The 23,761-nt window shown below is 38.3% G+C and overlaps 1 protein-coding gene and 1 pseudogene across 1 annotated transcript; both read right to left on the reverse strand.

Moving 5' to 3' along the window:
- Positions 1-661: 661 nt before the first annotated feature.
- Positions 662-1,457, reverse strand: LOC110768154 (putative galacturonosyltransferase-like 10 pseudogene; annotated as a pseudogene).
- Positions 1,458-14,452: 12,995 nt separating this feature from the next.
- Positions 14,453-14,767, reverse strand: LOC148294357 (uncharacterized). The gene has a single exon (XM_088253716.1). It carries the CDS (start codon positions 14,765-14,767, stop codon positions 14,453-14,455), a length of 315 nt encoding a protein of 104 aa, XP_088109842.1.
- Positions 14,768-23,761: the final 8,994 nt, after the last annotated feature.

Here is a 23,761-nt window from a genome sequence, read left to right on the forward strand (position 1 = left end):
CATAGCTTTACCGACCAAACCCCTTCCTTGTTGCGAGTTCATAGACTTAGATAGAGAGTGACAGAGACAGACAAAGACAGAGAAAAAGAGAGGAGAGAGAGAGGTTCACATAGAGACAGCCAAAACCCAGCCTCGACATAAATGACCTCTACCTTCCGCTCTTGCCCAGCCCCCAAAGAATGGAGGGTAGTCAAGGGTCCAAGGGCTGGTCTCGTCAAAGTACCATTGAGAGAGAGGCAGAGAGTGGGTTATAGCAAGCCAGTGGCGATGGACCTCAAAGTCTGTGCTTTTGTAGGCTGGGATCAGAAGCAGCTTTACGCAAGCGGCTGCGGCGATAAACCACCATAGCTCTGTCATGGGCTTGCTGGGTTTTGGAGGTTTTTTCAGTTGCGGGGTGGTTTGTGCTTCCATGGATTTGAAACTTCAGAGAACAACCAGGAATTCGATTCAGTCAAAACTGACTTCAAGAGAAATGAAGGAGAAAGAAAAAGAAAAAAAAACCTGAGATTTCAATGCATTTTGAATTTCATTGCTATGAACCCTTGTGTTTTCTAGATTTATTTTGTTTCTGGGTTTTCTTTGTGGCTTGAAATTATGGTTATTTCAGATCTGAAATTGTAGCCATGCTGGGTGTATTTGATTTGGTTGAAAGTATAAAGTTTCAGCTATTTGGGGCTGAGATTTGATCTGGGTATTGAAATTTCAAATTTGATATTTGTTGGGTAATTGATTTTCTGGACTCAGCAGAGTACTTCAGTAGTATCAGTAGTATTGGGCTCAGCAGAGAACCCAGCTCATAAATCCTCCTCTCCTTCTGAATCTCCATCCAATTCTCAATCTTTTTCGTGTACTCACCCTTTCTCTACCTCACCAAATCCATCAACATAACACCTGTATTGAAATAACAAGGCTTTTTCCCTTCAAAAACTTTAGAGAGCTCAGAGTCTTTCCAAAACCCATCAGAAAAATACTTGGTGAAATTTGCATGGCAATACTCTGGAGCACCAATCAGATAAAGAGATCTTCCATAGCTTCTGCACATCATCCACAACTATGACATCAGAGTCGAGATAAATCACTCTCTCCACACAGGGGTCGAGCAAGTCAGCTAAGTAGTTTCTCGCGTAGTTCAATGGGTTGTCGAGAGCTTGTCGAATCGAAGACGAAATCAGATTCTTGACGCGGCTTTCCCTGAACACATAAATTCGGAAACTCAGTGAAGGGAAGGTCGATTGGACAATGCGAGTGAGGTCCTGTAAATTGACTAAACTTGAATATGAGGCGATGAAGTGGAAGAAGGTGTTTTCTGGGCAAGAAGCGTGCTTGAGAATAGAGTGAACTGCAGCCATGGTGCCTCTCAAGTACTCTGAATCAATGGTCATCGCGACGTGAACAAGCGAGGGATAGCAAGCCAATGCCAAGCTCTTCAAATTCAGACCCAAAATAGGGCAGCTCATGCTCAAAACCCAGTTGCAGGTTGGGTTTGGATTTGGGTTTTGAGGGGGTGGACTAAGGAGGAGGGGGAATGGGTTGCAGGAGAGAGGGAGAGACAGAGAGGAAGAGCTCTGAGAGAGAGGAATTTGGATTTGGATTTTTTATTTTTAAGTTTATTTATTTATTTTATTATTATTATTATTTTCCAGATTTTTTAGTTTTTCTTTTCAGTTTTACAAACTGTATATTATTTATTTACCCCGAAAAGACGCTTTTACCCCTCATTTTAACGGATAAATTGACAAAATTGGACGGTAGGACCCAATTGCAACTAATTGTCTAATTAAAGGATGTAATTGCCACGAAAATTAGTTCACGGACCCAATTGCAACTGGGGCCATAGTTCACGGACATCTACAGTAATTAACCCAATATTCTAATTAATCCTAATAGTTAATAGATAAAACCATACAAAATACTGATGTTCATTATAAAGAGAAATGCATCAACTTCAAAAAATAGACACACACAGCAATTAACCAGAAATATCTCTAAGAATGTGATAATAAACCAAAAAATTAGCGCAATTCTCTTCTCCTCCCAAGGCATCCCATCCTATTCGACTTAAGAGCTGACATATATTAGCAGAATCCTGCTCATTTTATGGCATTTACGTCATTCTTGTGGTTTGTTGTCGTTTTGTTTTTGGACTTTATCTGCATTTTTTTTGGGCTCCAGCTCTCAAACGTTGGGCCATATGACTATTGTCTTAGGGGTGCTTATTCAAGCAAATATTTCTTCTAGGTTTTTCACACAGCTCTCTTTGAGTACGAGAGGGCGACCCTTATAATGTTTTAGGGGGCTAGACTTGAAATGACTATTTTGCAACTAAATTTGACAAAAGATCGGCACACTGCAACCCTTTCCCTACCCTTCATATCCCATGCCTTTTGGGATGGAATTGAGCGGCTCATGAAAAGAATTTGAGACCCAATCTTCAAATGATTTTGCTTATGGACAACGTCAACCAATCTCAGATCCATATAGGTGGCATGTTAACAACCACATGCAAAACTATTTTGGGGATTTATCATTTGATGACTACTCTTCACAATACACTTACTCTACACATAGAGATGATGAAGACAATGAAAAATTTGAACCTCATAGAAACTCTATGTGGTACTAAGTCACTCATGTATCTTATCATGCAATGTATAAAGTTTAAAATACTGTAGTAAATCATTATAAATAAATGATTATGATGTGTTTAATCTTCTTTCATTATACATATTTTCTACACTCGTAGTGTTTGTTAGCTCACTAGATAATCAACTTAAATTAGTTAAACCCATCATGCAATGCATTTCTTTCCAATTTTTTTTTGATAAACTAATAGATAATTTGAAGGGAATATTGTGGGAATGGTGGTGCTGTGTAGAGATTTCTAAAAAACTCTACAACGAAACTTTGAGAGTATAAATCACCTAGCATGCCATATTTAATATGAAATCAAAGTAAGAGCGGAAGCATTAAATAAACTAGGGATTCATGCAAGTCTCATTTGGTCCCAATCTTTATAAGTCTATGAAAGTGTGCACCAAAGACTCTCTAAATCCTATTTGAGAGAAAGATAAGATGTTCATATCCTTGGAGCGAATCTTGAAACCAAGAATGGTGTTCAAGTAGAAGGAGTGGTCCCTTTGTTGTTGGCTTTCTCTTTGATGTTGATTCTCCACCTTGTAGCTCTCTATAGGTACAAAGATATGCACCTCCCCAAAGCTCTTCACCAAGGTTTGAATGGAATGAGAGAATGAATTGACAACAAGTGAAGAGTGGTGCTTGCACCTTCACTTGATGTGATGGATTCAAGGGGTTAGTGAGAGAGAGCTTGATGTTTTCTCTCTTCCAATTTCACCAACTTGAAAAACCCTATAATGATAGGATTCCATAGCTACACACTTATATGATCAAAAATGTCACAAGAGTGACAAAATGCCCCCAAGCCCTAGTGTAGCCACACTCCCTTTTTGTGTGTCATCTTTTGCTATCTTGGTCCAACACATTAATCCTATAATGTGTCACATATGTGCCTAAGTTCATATAGTCAAATCCCTTTTGAATTTTCAAATCAATTTAATTACTCTACTGACTTAACTAATTTAATCACTCACTTGTCTAACGAGTGTTGGTCCTAGTCATCCTTAGTTGACCATGTCAAGTGTTGGGTCAACCATTTGACGTTTGACCTTTGACTTTTGACTTTGACCTTTGACTTTCACATTGACTTTGACCAAGTCACAAAATCATTCATTCTCTTCATAATTTCCCAATCGATTCCTTTTCGGTGTGCAATCTTATAAGTTCTAATTAGTGAGGCAGTGGGTATGAATGATTCACTCTGAATCAAGTGTGAATTGTATCACTCCATACAATTCTCCCTATTCGTGAAGGCTAAGTATAATTAGTCCTTACAGGGCTTCCACAAGTCATGAGTGACACCTAGCAGTATATCATGGCCACTCAAGCTAAAAAAAATTCATTTAGAGAACCTAGTCAGTTTGTGATTACAATGCAATTCGATCATTCTCTAATTCAATACACTATGTCATATTCTCGGAATACGGTAAACTTGTGTCAAAATCCCTAATATGACATCTCTTGATTATATGATTCAATTTGATGAAATTGCAAACATTCTTGTTTCAATTTTCATCCAATACTTCGGTTAAAGATTCACGAATCATATCTTTAGAGTATTCTCTCTTCTTACTAAAAGCAGAGTTCCTTGTTGTACATTCACCTGTCTCTACGTATACGCTGAGAATCCTGAGGAACACCTTTAATCACATCATTTTGATACTGTTTGGGCCTAAATTTGACGCACTCAGCCCGCCAAATAATCAGGCCAAGGCTATACACTCGACCCAAACGTTGGAGGCCCAGAAATGTCAAAACTGTGGATGACTTGGGCCTCGAAGGAACCCAAATTGAGCTTGAAAAAAAATTGGACTTGGCATGTTTTTAATTAAAAAGAAGCCCAAAAGAGAAACAGACCCACGTGACCCTCTGGTTTGGAAAAGTCAACAATTTCAACTGAAATTAATAAGGGATGAACAGGGGCAGGTATAAAGAAGAACGTCTCTGAAAAACTCTGTTGCCAGGAGATCAAATTCCGTTTTTGTTTATTCAAAGATATTCTTCTGCTCCAAAGAAGGCACCATTTTCAAGGGATACACAGACTTTGATTTATGAAAAGGAGATAAGCGGGAAACAGGGAGTTGTTCAAGACTGAGAACTTACCATCACAGTTTGAGACTCTTACAGAAACAGTTGAAATGAAAGAACGGTATGGTGCCCCATCAAAATACAGGGAAATGATCGCTTCAGGAACTGACTATTGAGTGCTTATTTGCCAGGATTGATAAAACCCCCTTTTCTTTTCATTTAAAAATGAAAGATCTTTTGAGAATTTTTGCTGCCCATTATTAAAAGAATTAGAACTCCCATTCTAAGAGCATCTCTTATAAATATAGAAGAGGGTGAACAGAAAAAGAGGACAATCAATCAAAAAACAACCAAAAATTGCCAAGAACAAAAACTCAGAATGACCACTTGATTTCAAAAGCCTTCAAACAGATGTCAATCAAGATACCCAACTTCAGTTCATACTTACAAAATAAACCTTTCAAATCGAGATTTCTCTCGTTACAAATTTGATTCAGCATAAGCCAAAGCAAGCAGAGTTCAAGCAAAGTTCAGGTTCCCACAAATATGAAAACCTCAACAAATTTATGAAGAGCCCTGACCAAGAAGGACAGATACCAAAGTGCAGCTCCAGCCACTTCTGCCTCTTCCAGACTGAAGAAGTCCCAATTCTGCCTAGTCAAAAGCCTCCTAGGGTTTTGAAATAAATTAAAGCTCTGCCAAACTCGAACGTTGGTAACGATTTGCAGCTGAAACAGACCAGTTGAAGTTGTTGATAGTCCAGTCCAGCACAGGCATACCCAATCCAGCTCGGATCAGAAGCATCTGCCCAGGCAGAAATGGAAGTCCAGTCTTCTTTTTCTCTTTTTTGAGTCAGTTTTTCCCTTTTGAGTCTTGTAAAAGAGAACTCTGTCTAAAAATAGTCCATTTTCTCATTATCTATTCTGGCCAGAACTATCAGTTTTATACTGTGAAAAATTGTAAAGTCCTCATCAGACTGAGGCAAGAAAAGAACTTACTTGGGAAATATTCCTCACCCAAATTCACAATCACTTGTTTAGAAGTCAGTAACTTGGGGCGCAAGTTATCTACTTTTAGAAAGTCTGCTAGGATTTTTATTGCTAGCAGTGACACGCTCGCACATCAAAGAAAGTTGACTTATTGACCAGTTAATGGTTCTCAAGCCAATGAGGAACTTTACCCTACCATCACAGGAACAAAAGTAAAACGAGTGAACAGATACGACCGTATAGTGCTCTCAAAGAGAAACAACATATACACAAGACAACTGTGATGTCTCAGGTATAAGAATTAATTTGCATTATCATAACTTAGAATTCTTTGTTTGACACTTGTGAGTAAGACTTCCATACAAGAATTCTAGAGTTGATTGCGTTCAGTGGACTCCATCTTCTATAGAGCATCTACACATCTGTCTCAGTGTCTCTACACGAATGTCTTGAGACTAGTCATCCTCCCAATTAAGCAGACATAATGTGTACCAGTCTTTGCGGGTCACCATTGGCCAATTGGTGATCTTATGACCATGAACATTTTAGGATACAATATTTATATGCATGGAAAGGTATCATGCATCTAACTTCTTTAGACCACTTTCCATTTATATCTTAATCCATGGACTTGTTACTTTGTGTACGTTATGTATCTAAAGTAACGTTCTTGCCCCTTTACTATTATATATTATTTCATTAGAATTATCCATTTTACATTGGCTTCTAGGGCATATATCTAACATAATTGACTAAATAAATATCCTCCAATGTTTCAATAAAAATTTTCAAGTTTTTCTTACAATTTTCATGGTTTTTATTCAATTTTTACTGACATCGATAGTTTCTCGACATTTCTATCAAAATTTCCGTGTTTTTGGACCACTGATATTTCCAAAACCATCGACATTTTAGACCTTGGCCCACGCCATGTTTGCCAAGTGAATGACTTTGTTGAGATATGTAAGTGATTGGGGTAACATGGGAAATGAAGATAGAGTACAAGCGTCAAGTGTAGACATGTTAATGGATCATATTTTGTTTTAAATCCAATATAATTGATAGCAGATGGATTTAGGGTCTCAATTCGATAATTCAATTATAATCCGAATTTGAAAACCCATTAACTTAACCAAACAAATATGAATTTAAGTTGATGCGATTCGATAATCATTTTATTTGAAATCTCGTAAAATTTTATTGGTTAACTAGCCTATCGGTCTTTTTTTGTCCTTTAAATATTTTGTGTTTGTACTTCATTTAAAAAAGAATTTTATAGAATTTTATTTTATTTGATATGTTAAATATATAGATATTTCAAAAAATAGACACTCACTGCAATAAACCAAAAATATCTCTAAGAATGCAATAATAAACCAAAAAATTAGTGCAATCCTCTTCGCCTCCCAACGCGTCTCATCCTATTTGACGTAAGAGTTGGCATATATTAGCACAATCCTGCTCATTTTAGGGCATTTATATCATTTTTGAGGTTTTTCGTCGTTTTGATTTTGGGTTTTATCTACATTTGTTTTGCGCTCTAGCTCTCAAACTTCGGACTTTTATGAGTACTGTCTTAAGGGGAGCTTATTCAAGCAAAAATTTCTTTAATATGTAAGAGTTAGGTTATTCTTATAAAACTCTTTGTGGATTGAACATCTAAGGCTTTTTACCTAGATTGACCTTAGGTCCTTTCACGCATTCATATCATACATGAAAAACTGTTTTATGTAAAAATATTGGCTAAGTATGAAAAATGGTTTTTTCGGAATAATCATGTTTTCAAGATAATTTTTGGCAGCTTTTATTCATTATGCATCAAATAAGAAAACTTAATTTTATGGGATTTTAGTATGAAGTATATATTGACTAAATGAGCCATCATTGTTAGCCTAAATCGCATTTTGCACTGAAACCAATTTTTCATATTTTGATTTGGTGGGAATTTGATTTTCTAGTATTTTGATTTGAATCCAAATAGGGGGTACTTCCTTATTTACATTGTAAACTTAAGTAAATTGAGTAATATAAAAATAAATGAAAGTAGATGGTGGATTTCGGGCTTGTAGGGGTCAATTGACCCTTCTTGCCCCTATATGGATCACCCATGAGAAGAAGATTTCCACCATTGATGACAGAGCTTCCATTACCTTCACAAAATCTATAACTTCTTTCTAGTTTTATTTGAAGTTGTAGTTATGAATCTATAACTTCCATTACCTTCACATGATTACTCTATTGTTTTGAAGCTTGAGTTTATGAATTTCTAGATGTTGTTGATGAATTCTTCTTCACTAGAATAATCTATCATTAATGTATGTTTTCTTTGATTGATCACCCTTGAAAGCATGCTTCTTGAGATTGTTGGGATTATATGTATCTTCATATTTTCCTAAGCAACTAATGAATGAAGTAAGAATCAATCATGTGAATTGGTTTCTTTAATGCCTAATGTAAACATCATACTATTAGGATTTTTGTGATGTTCATATTCTCTTCAAACTTAATGGGTTTTTCATATGGTTAAATCGAAGTACTAAACACACCTAGATTGATTGTATGAGAAACACAAGTATTATAGCACTAAACACACACTTTACTTATTTTAGAGAGAATCAATGCGTCCCGGTCTTGATTGCGAACATCTTCATCAACACATTTAGAGTTCATTAGTTAAGTGTCCATGAACGTGAGTAGGATTGTTTAGGGTGGATTCTGAAAACCCCAGTGTTTCTTACTAGGGTGTGCGGTTGGACCGAAAACACCAAAAACTGCCGATTACTGACTGACTTTTGCTGTCGGCAAACCGTCGTTGACTAGAAAGTCAACGTGGTTGCGGTTGAATAACCGGACCGATTAGCTCCTGTAACGGTTGAGGTATCCGAATACCAATTTCGTCGGCTACCGTAACTGACTGAGTATATTAAAAAATAAAGAAAATATTGAAAAACTCCATAGAAGTTGTAGGTCTGCTTCCCACCTTCTCAGACTTTCACTTCATTATCGAACTCTCGACTCAAAGTTCTCCTCCTCTCTGCTCTCTCTTCTCTTCTCTCCCTCCGCCACCACCAATGCGATACGCCATCTCTTTGCTCTCACCTTTACATATCTGTGTTTTGGACTTCTCTCTGTTTTCAAGTCGAAAGAGGCCAAGAGCCTAATCTAATTGTAAAATATATTTTTTTAAATGAAAAGATAAGGTTAATAAAAGAAAACTGACCAAAAAAATAGTTGGGAAGTGGGAGGAGGCGTGCACGTTAAAGAAAAGAGAGGTGAGGTGATGTGTTGGTCGACAACACCAATATCAATGTTATTTTTTCATTAAATAATAATATTTATTTTTAATTTATTTTTCTCACTCTTAATTTTCTTCCTATCTCTCCTTGGGGAAACCACATATTTTTGGCAATTAAAAAACTCATCTTCTCCTTCCTTTCGAACCCTCTCTCTCAAACCAAGCAACCATCTTTGCAATTCCAGTACCACAGTGACCTTCTTCTCTCTAGCAAAATTTTCATCAACTAGATGTGGTACGACAACTTCAAACCCTCCCAGCGTGCAATTGTCTCAGATTTCATCACCTCCCTTGTTTCTCCTTAGGGTTTTGATTCTCATAGTAACCAATTGTCGAACCGGATCGACTGTCGAGTGGTAAGCAGTTTGCAGAGATCAGTGCGGTAATCGCCGCATCGAAAACAACCCTGTTTCTCACCATATTAAGTTACACTTTGACAATCACATTTGTTAAACTTGTTAAATTAGCATTTGGTTACATTGAAGTATTACAAATTAGGTCACTTGACAAGAAACTCCCCCCTCCTTTTCTTTGTGTGTGTTGTTTGAAATATTATATGTCCTTTCCACTGAATGCTGCTCACTTTTGTATCTGCGTGTTGATTGTGCTTATCTTTGATTTCTTGTTTTCTTTCATTTATTTTACCTTTCTTTACTCATTTATAGTATCCAATTTGTATTGTACCTTTGTGTTGTGTTAAATAAGTGTTTCTTTATGTACTCAAACTAGAACTTTGTATAAGCCGACAGTTACTCAAGGGAACGATCCCGTACAAATCTATACCCCAATAGATTCGTACACTTGCGGCTATTTTTAATTGGATGATTAGCACATTAATTTGTGCCAATTATTAATACAACATTTGGCCAATTAGAATCACAATAACCTATCAAATGCAACTGGTTGTTTGAAAAGAAAAGTAACCCTTGACCTGGACTACCTTTCAGATAACGAATAACACGTAAAGTGACATCCAAATGTGGTTTCCTCGGTTGATGCATAAATTGGCCCAGAATGTTGATTGCAGTAATCTCTAATCTAGTGATTGTAAGGTAGATTATTCTCCCCGCCAAGGTGGTGGAGAGGTAAGGAAATTTTCTGGTGAAGGAGAGTCAAGAACACTGTCAGTGTCACGGGGCGATAGATCATCGTGAAAGGGGCGATCTATCTCTTCGTTAATTTGAGAGTTCGAGTGCTCCTTATCAAAAGATGATTGATCGTTTTGGGGGGAACGATCGATCCGTCCAATGTTGGAAGATGCTGTACGATCTTGGGAAGAAAGCGATCGATCACTAAAAGATGGGCGATCAATCGTTTCTGGACAGTTTGTGTATTTGGACGTTGTTTGAGTTTGGGATAGTGTTTCAAAGGGAAAAGTGTCTGGAAACGGGTTAGGAAAAGGTGCATAAGTGATGGGATATGTGTTTGAAGATGAGATGTGGTAAGGAAAGACTTGTTCATGAAACACGACGTCACAGGTAAAGAAAACTTGTTGTGAAAAGGTCATAAACTTTATAAACCTTTTGTCCCAATGGATATCCCACAAAAACACGACGACTTGCCCTAGGTGAAAATTTGGAAGGTGAGTTGGTGTTGGTAGCATAACAAAGGCACCCAAAGACACGAAGATGAGTATATGTGGGAGGTGTTTGGTGAAGCATTTCATATGGTGATTTTTGTTGTTGAGAGTAGGTGTGGGAAGGTGATTGATGAGGTAGGTAGCAGTAATAGCACTTTCTCCCCAAAATTAAGTAAGTGCTTATGTTTACATTCAACCACTCCATTCTGTTATGGAGTGGAAGGGCATGAGCGTTGAAAAGTAATGTCATGTTCACCAAAGAAAGAGGTCATAGACATAAATTCAGTCCCATTATTGGAACATACACTTTTGACAAAGTAATGAAAGTGATTGTGGACATAAGCAAAGAAATTATTGAGAATTTGTCTGCCGTGCAAATCTCACGGCCTGGAGTTCCGGGCCGAGGGGATATGCGTTGACATACGGTTTCCTGCTTTTGGGTGCGGTGCGGTTGTGCGCGGGCGTGCCAGTACGGTCTACCATGCGTCGAGATGTTGATGAGTGTAGGATGGATAAGTGGTGCGCCTGTTTGAACTCGTCTTCTAATCAAACGATTGTAGCCGAGAGAGGAACTACTCTCGGCTGTTAGGTTCACGGCCTGAACTACAAGGCCGTTGAGTGATGGTGTTGGTGGTGGGTTTTGGGCGGTGCTCCGGCGCGTCGCTCAGGGAGCGACGGTCGTATGATATATGGGGTGAGGGAACGAACAACAGAGATGGTGCTCCGGCGCCTTGAAAATCAAGGGTCGTATGATATATTGATGAATGAATTTTCCTTACAGTCTAACACTACTCCTAGGAAAGCAAGTAAAGATATTGAAAGTGCATTACAGGAAAAACTAAGTTGCTCCGTGGGAGGCTTTGGTTTGGTGTTTGAACCCTTTGAATGTAGCTTGAGCCTTGTATTTATAGGAAGAGTTCCTGGAGGAGTAATCGAGGCTGAAAATCTGCATGGTAGAGCCTGATTAGAGCAAGTGGGTAGTCCAATCGACATTTGGGATCGTGAAGTATGGTGGTGTGACCCCATAAATCCCGGTGAATCTCGGCCACCACTCTTGATCGTGGGTTCTGAGCTTCTGGCCGTGGAGATGCATTTATTGCTCTGATAGTTGGTGACCTTTTCTCTCAAGCTGCAAGGATTCTTGTGAGAATGTCTACGTCTAATCACTCTGTCTTCTGTCGCCAAAACCTGACTTCAGTCACTTCCCACCTTCCCTCGTGCATTAAATGCTTATTTGTGGCCAGTGGGTTTGCTGCATTAAACAGGCACTACTTCATTAAATGAAGCATGGGTCCCTGCTATCACGTGATGATCTGACTTTAATATTTCTGGCCGCGATTTTGCTCGGCCTCGGCCTTGGCCCGCAATCGAGGCCGAGATGAACATGCCTTAGCGTTTTTCTTTTGTTTCCAGGAAGGCAAAGTACCTTGGCGAAACGCTGCGTTTCAGCTTCTCGAGAAAGTGCTAGGATCGAGAAAAAGGGCTCCTACGGCCAGCTCATGGCCGTGATTTATTAGGCACAAATAGAATTTGTTGTGTGTTAGATTTGTGATGCATGAGGTGAATCCAAGTGTAGCGTGTGTAATCATCAACAATGGTAAGAAAGTATTGTGTACTCGAATGAGATGCAACGCGGTGAGGACCCCAAATATCACAATGAATTAAATCAAAAAGACGAGTTGTTTTTATCAAAGTGGAAGAAAATAGCAAACAAGTTTTCTTAGCTAAAGGGCATACATCACCATGATGGTGCAAATCAAATAAAATTCCATAAATTGTTTGAGACCAAAGTTTAGATGGTTCTTTGGAGGGATGACCTAAGTGTTGATGCTAGAGAGCAATGGATTTGTGATTGAGGTGACATGTGGTGGTGTTGGATGTGGATGGTGGAGTGGTGACGTTCTCTTTCATAAGCAAGTAGTATAAGCCATTAAATTGTTTTCCCAGGCCAATCATCTTATTCCAAGCCAGGTTCTGTAAGATACAAAAGGTAACGAAGAATTGAATAGAACAATTGAGACTAGATGTAAGTTTGCTAATAGAAAGTAAATTAACACGAAAGGAAGGCACACAAAGAACTTCATCAACAGATAAGTTCGAACCCAAAGAGGAGGAACTAAGGCCATTGATTTTTGCATGAGACCCATTAGGAAGATCAACAGTGGAGTTGAGTGCGTAGTAACAGATAGCCCGGAAGGAGGCGCAATGTGATCGATGCCTCCACTATCAAGTATCCAAGGATTTGTGGATGATGAGGTCGTGAAGGCATAAAAGAAAGGAATTTTACCTATTAAATTAGCATGAGGTTTACCATCACGAAGTAAAGACTTGAGTTGAGCGTACTCCTCAGCGGAAAATTTGAAACCTTCTTCGCATGTGGTGGAGTAGATTGTGTTTGATTTGCTGTGGATGGTTTCTTTGATTGATTGGGTAGCTTAACGTCTTTGCCATGAATTTTGTGCCCAAGCAGAAAGCCATGTAGATAGAAACATCTATCAACCTGATGGGTGGTATAGGTGCAAAAGAGAGGTCAGCGTGAGTTGCTTTTTTGAGCGGTTTGTTTGGAAGAGTTGGTCTCTTGTACTTTGGAGTTGCTTGAGGAGGATGAGCTAGGAGGCTTGTACATTTTGTTACTCACGTTCATGGCATGAGCGACGTCAGATGAAGTGTGTTCTCCCACTTCACGTTGTTGTTCCTCCTGCATAATCATGGAATAAGCCTTCTTAATAGAAGGGACAAATTGCATCAATAAAATTTGGCCTCGTATGGTTGTCTATGAGTCATTGAGACCCATAAAAAATTGTATGACTTGCTCTTCATCCTCACGTGCTCGCATCACCTTTAAAGCTCCACAGGTGCAGTGTGCTACAGATTGATAAGAGCCCAATTCATCCCAAAGGGATTTCAATTTTGTGTAGTATTGGCATAAGATTTGCTGCCCTTGTTTGTGTTCGGTGATGGTCCTTCGAATCTAAAAACACGAGTGAGATTAGACCTAGAATTCTTGTCATGTTTGCAGTGTTCGTGTCAACTCGTTTTTCTTAATGGGTTGACACGACAAGACACGTTAAGAAAACAGGTGAAAAATATCAAACACGAACACGACCCATTACAATTCGTGAATCACACAAAACAACCCATTTCACTTGTTAAGAATAAAATAAATAAATAATAATAATAAAATATAATATAAAACAAAAACAAAAAAAGATCTAGCGTGCAATGCCTTTTGTGGTGGGGAAATAGATCTAGCTCCAGAGAGAGGGAGAGAGAGATGTTAAGGGATAGCAACAAGATCAAAACCAGGGAATATGAATATGAAACGTTTCTACAGGCAAAGGAAAGGCAATAGCATCGGTGCTATTTCTAAGAAGAACAAATCTCAATTGACCACTCACCCAGCTGTTGCCTCTTTCGGCTTGGATGTCACCTAATCCACCGCTCTTATTGCATATGGGGATGGGGATTTCAATTCTTTTTTATGGGAATGGTGATGGTGATATTTGCTCAGGTGAGTAGTTTGATACTGAACAAGGAAGCCATGGCTAGCTAACTAAGTGAATATGTTCTTGTTGTCTAACAAGTTGGGGAGAGAGAGAAGGGAAAAAACACACAAAAAGACAAATATGAAATTACAAAAATACCCTTGATCTTAATGGGTATTTGCGAATTGACACAACACTACATGGTATGTTAACGTGTGGCTAATGGGTTAACACGATACCAACACGACACAATTACCCTGATCCGAATACTAAATTTTTTATTTTTTATTTTTGTGAATTCGTGTCATGTTAACGGGTTGTGTACGATATTGCCAGGTCTAAGTGAGATTGCCAATAGAGAATCTATCATGCAGATCACTCCAAACTTTAGCAGGGGTGTCGACATAGATGATGATGTTAGCGAGGGTTGGGGTGATGACATTCAAAAACCAAGATCACTCCAAACTTCAGCAGGGGTGTTGACATAGATGATACTATTAGCGAGGGTTGGGGTGACGACATTCAAAAACCAAGCCATCACCGTATCGTTGCAGCAACGCCATAAGGGGTATTTGGAATCTTTTTCAAAGAGAGCTTTGATAGTGCCATCAACAAACCCTAATTTGTTTTTGGCACTAAGACTAATGGTGATCGTGCTGCGCCATGTGCTGTAGTTATCTCCATTAAGACGTTGGGAGACAATAACAAGCCCAGGATGATTCAAGGATTGCAAGAAGTAGGGATCAGTATGATCCATGGTTTCTGTTTGGGAGGTTTTGCTAGTGTCACCTATGAAGCGTTAGGCGACTTGGGTTTGTAAACAAAGAGACACCTAGAATCGGTGCTATGATACCATGTCAAATTGATATTGTTGTTTGAGAAGAATAATTCTTCATTATATTGATAGAGCCAAAAGGCTAAGCATTTATACAAAGATTTACAAACCCTACAAGGAATCCTAGGTTTACTTGGAGACTAATCCTAAATCAATTACAATCAATTACAGAAAAAGAAATAAAGAAACTTCCTAATTTCAAACATGGTACATTTGTGTGTGTGACTTACAAAGTTTCTTTTTCTAATTTTGCAGTTGTATTTTTCTAGATAGTCGTCTTAAAAGTTTTATTTAAAGTGATTAATTTTGTCATTTCAAGAAGTTTATTGAATAAAATCATCAATTTTTCGACCAGAAAATAAAAGGAATGAGTTTTGTGAAAATAATTTGAAACCCTAGGGTGTTAGTACAATTTCTAAAATCTAAAGGGATTTTGTGAAAATACCATAAACCTTAGGAGGACTTAGTGTAAATAACTTTTCAACTTCCCCAAATTCCTCAATCTCCAATGCTCCTTCCCGACGATCTCGCCGTGGCTAGCCCTACCCTAGCCCTAAATTTCGACACCTACAAGGAACACATGAAGAGGATTATGAGAGGTTTGGTGGACATTTTGTTTTCTTTGTTTCTTAAAAATATATTTTTACAACGTTTTTTTTTTCATATAGTTTTTATTGTCCCGAAAATTACCAAATTGCTTTTATTATTGACAAAAAATTGGACGATATTTTAAAAATTATTGGCCATGGATATATCCTTGATTTAAATTTAATAAAAAGGTCAATTCTCTCCAAAAATTAAAAAAAAACACTCTTTTCATCTTAATCCTCTTTTCTTTTTTTTTCTTTTTTTTTTTTTTTTCTTTTTTTTTTTTTTTTCTTTCTATAGTTGTACTTGTATGTAAAGATATAAAGATAGGATTTCAGTTGAGGGCTCGTATATATACATCTCTCCCATCAGTTTGCCACGCGTGGGTGGGATTGCTTTCTATCGTGATCTGCAGGTATTATAAGCTTCAGATTTCATAGTAAATTTCCTACCTCTCGTGATTGTTGAAGTTTCATTTATCTGCAATTAGGGCGCACGGCCGTGGAGAAATAATATATAAATAAATTTTTTTTTTTTTGTGGAACTTGGAGATTAAAACCAAGGTGCAAATAGCGCAAGCAAATACAGAAGCAGGAGTCCAATTAGGAGGGGACTACAAGCATGCATATAGCACAGTCAATGACCAAAACATGAGACAAGTTAAAGCAAAAATTGTTGAATTATAAGTCTATAGCTGATTAGTATTAGTGAAATAAGATGAGTTTATTTGTGTATTCACTTGAGCATATCTGCCAAGTGTGAGGTCAAAAGATGTAAGGCTAAAATAGCCAGGTGTAGTGATCCTATAAATTAGCTAGATGTGTGGCTAAGATCAAGTGTGATGTGTGTGGACCCAGCTAAGGCAAAACGGTCATGAAATGCTCGTGTGTGGGCTCAATTTTTCATTAAGAGAAAATATAGTCCTCTCTGTTTTCTGCAGAGAGAAGGAGAACAATTAATTCATCAACGCCTTCATTCTTTTTTCTTCATTTTCATATCTCAGAGCCTGGTTTGATCATCTAAGCCTGGGTGTAAATCTGTGAACTCATTGAGCTGAGTTGAAGCTCGGTGAAAGTCGCCAGAGACCCATTTGAGAAGAGAAATCAACCCATTCAGACCAAAGATGTCTGGATCTAGAGGCTCGGAAGTGAGAACTCCAATTTTCTCCAGTGAGAACTACGAGTTCTGGAGAATCAAGATGATGACGATTTTCAAATCACATGGGTTGTGGAATCTGGTAGAGAAGGGAGTTAAAACTTCCGATTCAAAGAAGAAGAAGGCTGAAGGATCATTGGAGGATGATGTAGAAGAAGAAATGGTCGCTGTGTTGATGTAAGATGCAAAGGCTGTGGGAATCATTCAGAATGTAGTCTCGGATCAAATCTTCCCTCGAATAGCCAATGCTGAATCAACGAAGATGGCATGGGATTTGTTGTATGGAGAGTATCACGGTGGTGATCAGGTACGATATGTGAAATTGCAAAATCTGAGACGTGAATTCGAATATGCTAGAATGCGTGATGATGAAACTTTGTCTGGGTATCTTACTAGGCTAAATTAGTTGATTAATCAAATGAAAACGTTTGGTGAAATTCTTTCTAATGAAAGACTTGTGCAGAAAGTTCTGATTAGCCTTAGTAAACCATATGATCCCATATGTCTAGTCATTGAGAATACAAAGTGTTTGGAGACTGTAGAATTGCAGGAGGTAGTTGTAATTTTGAAGAGCCAAGAACAACGGTTTGATTTGCATACTGTTGATGCAACTGAGAGAGCATTCTCTTCACTCTCTGTGAATCCAAAGGAACAAAACAAGAGTGGTGCTCACTCTGGTTCATCCATATTTCAGGGAAACTGGAATTCTAAAGGCAAGAAATGGGAATCAAAACCCAAATTTCAGCAGAAATCTCCTCTAAACACTTATCAGAATATGAATGCATCTTAATCAATGGGTCAAGAGGTTGCAAAGCCTCAGTGCAAGGTGTGTTCTAAATGCCATTTTGGTGAGTGTAGATACAAAGGGAAACCAAAGTGCTACAATTGTGACAGATTTGGTCACTTGGGTAGAGAATGTATTACAGCTAAAACAGTGCAAAAGGCAAACAGTGCTAACCAATTGGAGATGATAGGGAATCTATTTTATGCAAATAGCACAGTTACAGAACCAAGGGTGAATGGAGAGTGGTACATCGATAGTGGTTGTGGCAATCACATGACAGGAAATGTAGAATTGCTTGTTGATGTAAGAACCAACATAGCTGGCAAAGTTCAAATGCCAACTGGAGACCTTGTGAATGTAGCAAGAATGGGCTTATTGATGATTGATACAAATAATGGTAGAAAGTATGTTAGAGAAGTAATGTATCTGCCTGGTTTAAAAGAAAACTTGCTAAGTGTAGGTCAAATGGATGAGCGTGGATATTTCTTGGTGTTTGGGTGTGGAATGTGCAGTGTGTATAATGGTCCATCACTGGAATGCTTAGTTATGAAAGTAAAGAAGAAAGTGAATAGGTGCTATGATCGGTTCATAATTGTATATCATTTTGTACCCTTCTAGCTTATGATTTGGTTATGTTTTTTAGTTAAACTTGTGCTTTTAATCCTTTTTGTGTTTATCTTTCAGTTCATTGAGATTTAGGTAATAATGATGGCTTTAGAGAGCATAATTCATGCAATTCAAGCATGTTAAGGCCTAATTTGGATGAATGGATGAAGAGCTTAAAGACAAACTCATTTTGGCTACAGCCCCCTGCCAGTCCAGTTCCGTAGGTCATATTGCAAGCTTTGTTTCAACAACCTACATAGCTCGAATGAGGCCACATTCTTCATGAACGTTGTTCCAATTGGTGTGTACTATAACATATCCCAAATGCAGCCCCATTGGATAAATCTGGAGTCCGTTACCTAGCAAACACAGAACCATGCTCAGGATGGATCTTATCAGCGCGGAAAATGAGTTAGCAATTTGTTTTGGCCTTAACTTCCTCCTCCGACCTTGGATTGGCCCAAATAACATATGGCTGGAAAGAAGACATTCTGAACTTCAATTTCGAGTGCTTAAAGTCCTAATTTGATTAAGAGAAGACCAAGTTGTAAGCCCTTGAAGTTGCTGGTCATGCTGACCTCAGCATGTGCTGGTTGGATGCTTGGTCATGGTGAGCTAGGTATGAGCTATCATTTCTGGTTGGAAGCTTGGTCATGGTGACATGAAGATGAGCTAGGGCTGCTGGTGGGATCTATTGGTGAAGTGCATCAACCAATTCAAGATTTTCTAATACAAGTGCATCACCCAATTTAGATTTTCTAATACAAGTGCATCAACCATTTCAGATTTTATAAAACAAGTGTTGTATGCATTAGCCATATTGAATTCAGATTTTCACTTCCCCTAGGCCTATAAATAGGGAAGTTCTCTAAGCTTGTAAACACACCCCAAGGGGGGGAGCTCTCAAACACTTCTCTAGAGCTCCCTTCCCTTCTCTCCCTCAAATTCTCTTAATTTAGCTTTCTAGTTCTCAATTCTAGCTTTCCTTTTGCTTCTTAGTTGTAATTTATTTTTCATTATGTAAATTCTTTTCTTTAGTCTCAAGTTTGATTAGTTTCCAAGTTTCAATTATGGTTCATGTTCTTATTCATTATGCTTATAAGTTAATATGCTAGTTTGAATGATTGATCACCATTAAGGCTTGCATGTTAGCTATCTTGGTTTGAATTAAGAGTATACACCATGCTTTAATTCGAATTGAACTATGAATAGGAAGAGTATGTATGGACATTCGACGACAGGGATTAGATACATGCTTGGTTGTTTAAATTGTTCTTCTATGCTTAATGGGTTCCTAATGCTTAATTTTAGGTTAGACAACAAATGATCAAATTAGGGAATTAGGAACACAAGGTTATGACCACACACCATGGCTTAATCATACATTAGCTAGAATCAATCCGTTAATCTAATTGAACTTGGGAACTTATCTGCTTGAGTTAGTTATTTTCTTTCTTCCTTGTTTTATTTATTTCCCTTCTTTTTCATTTCTGTTTTGTGTAGGGAAAATGAATTGAATCATTCAATCACCAATCCTCGTGGGATCGACCTCGCACTTACATATGCTAAACTACCAACGGCTCGTGCACTTGCGAGTATCACAAGTTGAGGATGCAGCTGAATCCATTTTGGTGCAGCTGTATCTACACAACATGTTATCCATTAGCTTTATTATCTGAGAACCAAGTGGTTTTAAAAGCTAGTGTCACTCACTCTACTGAGACTTGGCACAGGAGACTTGGGCACTTACACTTTGGTGGTCTTAAACAATTGAGAGACAAGGAAATGGTGCATGGGTTGCCCTAGCTTGAAGATTACAATGGAGTCTGTGAAGGTTGCCAATTTGGAAAACAACACAAAGAAGAATTTCCAAGAAATCAAGCGCAAAGAGCAACTGCCCCACGTGAACTAATTCATGTTGATTTGTGTGGACCTATGAAGAATGATTCAATTGCTGGAAATAAGTATTTCATGCTGTTGATAGATGATCTCACCAGAATGATTTGGGTTTATTTCTTGAGATATAAGTCTGATGCATTCAACTGTTTTAAAAAATTCAAAGCTATGACAGAGTTACAAAGTGGATTCAAGATTATGTGTGTGAGAAGTGATAGAAGAGGGGAGTTCAAGTCATCTGAATTCGACCTATTCTATGAAAAGGAAGGAATACAAAGACAATTCACTCTTGCATATACTCCACAACAAAATGAAGTAGTGGAGAGGAAGAACAGAACGGTGATTGAGATGGCTAAATCCATGTTGCACGAGAAGAAGATGCCATACTTTCTCTGGGCAGAAGCAGTGCATACATCAGTGTACATTCTAAACAGATGTCCCACAAAGGCTTTGAACAACATCACACCTTTTGAAGCTTATTATGGAAGAAAACTAGGAATAGCACACCTGAAAGTATTTGGTTCACTGTGCTATGTTCATGTCCCAGTTGAACACAGACATAAGCTTGAGCCTAAAAGCTTGAAAGGAATATTTGTGGGATATGCAACTTGTGAAAAGGGGTACAGGGTATTTGATCCACTATCCAAGAAACTATTCTTTTCAAGAGACATTGTATTTGATGAAGAAGCTGCCTGGAATTGGGAAGAGAACTCAGAGTCAATATCCCTCAATACTGGAAGTTTTATTCATGGTGACATAAGTACAGGAAGAAGTGACAGAATGGTGTTGTCTCCTACATCATCTATATTATCTCCATCTAGGAGAGTTCTTAGTATTGAAGACTCTGAAGTTCAATCTCAGTCACCTATCTCAGGTGAATCTACAAGCATGTCAAACTTGAGTGAAGGGCACAATCAAGCATTTGACCATACACCACTGAAGTGGAGGAATCTGAATGAAGTGTTGGCTCAATGCAATCTATGTATCATGGATCCAAAGAAGTATGAGGATGCCAAAGAAGATGAGTCTTGGTTAAAAGCTATGGAGGATGAGCTGTTTATGATTGAAAAGAATGGCACCTGGAAGCTTGTTGACAGACCAATTGAAAAACCTGTTATAGGGGTTAAATGGGTCTACAAAACCAAGTTAAATCTTGATGGCTCAGTGTTGAAGAATAAAGCAAGGCTGGTTGCAAAGGGCTATGCACAAAAGCCTGGTTTGGACTACAATGAGACTTATGCACCAGTTGCTAGGTTGGATACCATTAGAACTTTAATAGCCTTGGCTACACAAAAGAGCTAGAAATTGTATCAGTTAGATGTGAAATCGGACTTCTTGAATGGAGTTCTACAAGAAGAGGTCTATGTTGAGTATCTTGAAGGTTTTGTAGTCAAAGGCAAGGAGGAAAAGGTGTACAAGCTTCATAAGGCTCTCTATGGTCTAAAACAAGCTCCAAGAGCTTAGTATGGAGAGATTGACAACTATTTCTCACAGTGTGGTTTCAAGAAGAGCTTGAGTGAACCAACTCTATATATAAAAGCAAAGGAGAGAAGATATCTTGATTGTTTCTATCTATGTGGACGACATAGTCTACACTGGTAGTTGCAAATCAATGCTAGAAGAGTTCAAGGAAGATATGAAAATGAAGTATGAGATGACAGATTTGGGACTCCTTCATCACTTCCTCGGAACGGGAGTGATTCAAACTAACTCTAGCATCTTCATTCACCAGAAGAAGTATGCAAGGTCTTTACTGAGTAAGTTTGGATTAAATGAAGCAAAGACTATCACAACTCCTCTTGTAGCTACTGAGAAGCTATCTAAAGATGATGGAAGTGGATCTGCGAGTGAGGAAATGTATAGAAGTATTGTGGGAAGCCTTCTAGATCTCACTGCTACAAGGCCGGATGTAATATATGCAGCAAGTGTATTGGCAAGATTTATGCACTGTCCTACCAGCAGACACTATGGAACTGCAAAGAGAGTACTCAGATACATCAAGGGAACTCTGGATTATGGCCTGGAATATGTGAAGGGAAGGAAAGCTTGTTTAATTGGCTTCTGTGATAGTGATTGGGGTGGCTCATTGGAGGACAGCAAAAGCACATCAGGATATGCATTCTCATTTGGCAGTGGTGTGTTTTCTTGGGCTTCGGTCAAGCAAAATTGTGTTGCACTTTCAACTGCAGAGGTTGAATATATAAGTGCATCAGAAGCCACAGCTCAAGCAATATGGCTGAGGTTTGTTTTGGAAGATTTTGGAGAAATACAAACTGAAGATACTCCTCTTCATTGTGATAACACTTCTGCCATTGCTATTACAAAGAATTCTGTGTTCCATCAGAAGACCAAGCACATTGATAGAAGGTATCATTTTATTAAGGATGCACTACAGGAAGGAATCATTGATTTGGTGTATTGTCCCACTAAAGAGCAGCTAGCAGATATTTTCACAAAACCTTTGGCTAAGAATCATGTCAACTATCTCAGGAGTATGCTCGAAGTGAAATCAGCTCAAGACTTAAAGGGGAGTGTTGAATTATAAGTCTATAGCTGATTAGTATTAGTGAAATAAGATGAGTTTATTTGTGTATTCACTTGAGCATATCTGCCAAGTGTGAGGTCAAAAGATGTAAGGCTAAAATAGCCAGGTGTAGTGATCCTATAAATTAGCTAGATGTGTGGCTAATATCAAGTGTGATGTGTGTGGACCCAACTAAGGCAAAATGGTCATGAAACGCTCGTGTGTGGGCTCAATTTTTCATTAAGTGAAAATATAGTCCTCTTTGTTTTCTACAAAGAGAATGAGAACAATTCATTCATCAACGCCTTCATTCTTTTTTCTTCATTTTCATACCCAGACAAACACAAAACTCTAACAAAAATGCCAGATAAAGAAGAGAAACAGACGGTGCCATAGATGGGCAAAGGATGTCGAAATCTGATGTAGCATTCCTCAGGCGCTACGAATTGGGGGGCAAGGAAGACCATCTTTGTCCAAGATTCCAATCAAAGAGGATGGCGGTCGGTTGACCCAAATAGAAAGGCTCATCCTCGACATAGCTAACTTGGCCAAGTGATCGGCCGCCAAATTTGCGGTCCTAGGGACCCATGCCCAGTTACAATCCCGAAAGGTAGAGCAAGAGTTTCTGATGCTACATAGAATTGGATAGAGCTGCCACCTACCTCGAGGGATTGAACGATTAAGGCAAGATATGGCCTCTTTGGAATTAGATTCAATGACTACTCTGGTGTGCCCTTGTTGGATAGCAAAGTTACATCCTTCCAAAATAGCCAGAGTCTCAGCTTCGATGATAGAGGTTGCTGCAATAGAGCAAGCAAGGCCAGCAGCAAAAACACCACTAGAATCACGTAATATCATTCCAATGCCTTATGGTGCCCAGGTTTCCAAGAAGCATCCACATTAATTTTGATGACACCATTAGTAGGAGGGGACCAAAATTGGGTTGGCCTTTCAGACTTTTACGAGTTGGTGTTGGGTGTATATGCATGCAAATTGCAATTAGTAATTGTAATCTAGGGTTCCTTTTTTTTTTTTTGGAGTTTCACTAAAATACCCAAAATGGGGGCTGAAATTATAAAAATACCCAACACCCAAAACACTTTATAAACATACCCAAAACTCATCATTACACACACTCAAAACCCATTTATAAACATACCCAAAACCCATCATTACACACATACCCAAAACCCATTTTGGGTATGTTTCTATGTTTAAATAGTGCTTGGGTATTTTTATAAATACATGTCTAGGATTGGGTATTTTTATAAATATCTATTATTTTTTTTGGGTCAATCTCTCCTAGCAAATCTCTGTTTTCTTTTTGTAATCTAGGGTTCGTTTTTCTGCAATTAAGGCGAGT

This window comes from Prunus avium, chromosome 5, assembly GCF_965620075.1.
Source record: "Prunus avium chromosome 5, drPruAviu1.hap1.1, whole genome shotgun sequence".
Taxonomy (NCBI): Eukaryota; Viridiplantae; Streptophyta; class Magnoliopsida; order Rosales; family Rosaceae; genus Prunus; species Prunus avium.

Coding starts and splice junctions, on each gene's coding strand:
- LOC148294357 (XM_088253716.1), bottom strand. CDS start 14,767: ATGGATCATACTGATCCCTACTTCTTGCAATCCTTGAATCATCCTGGG.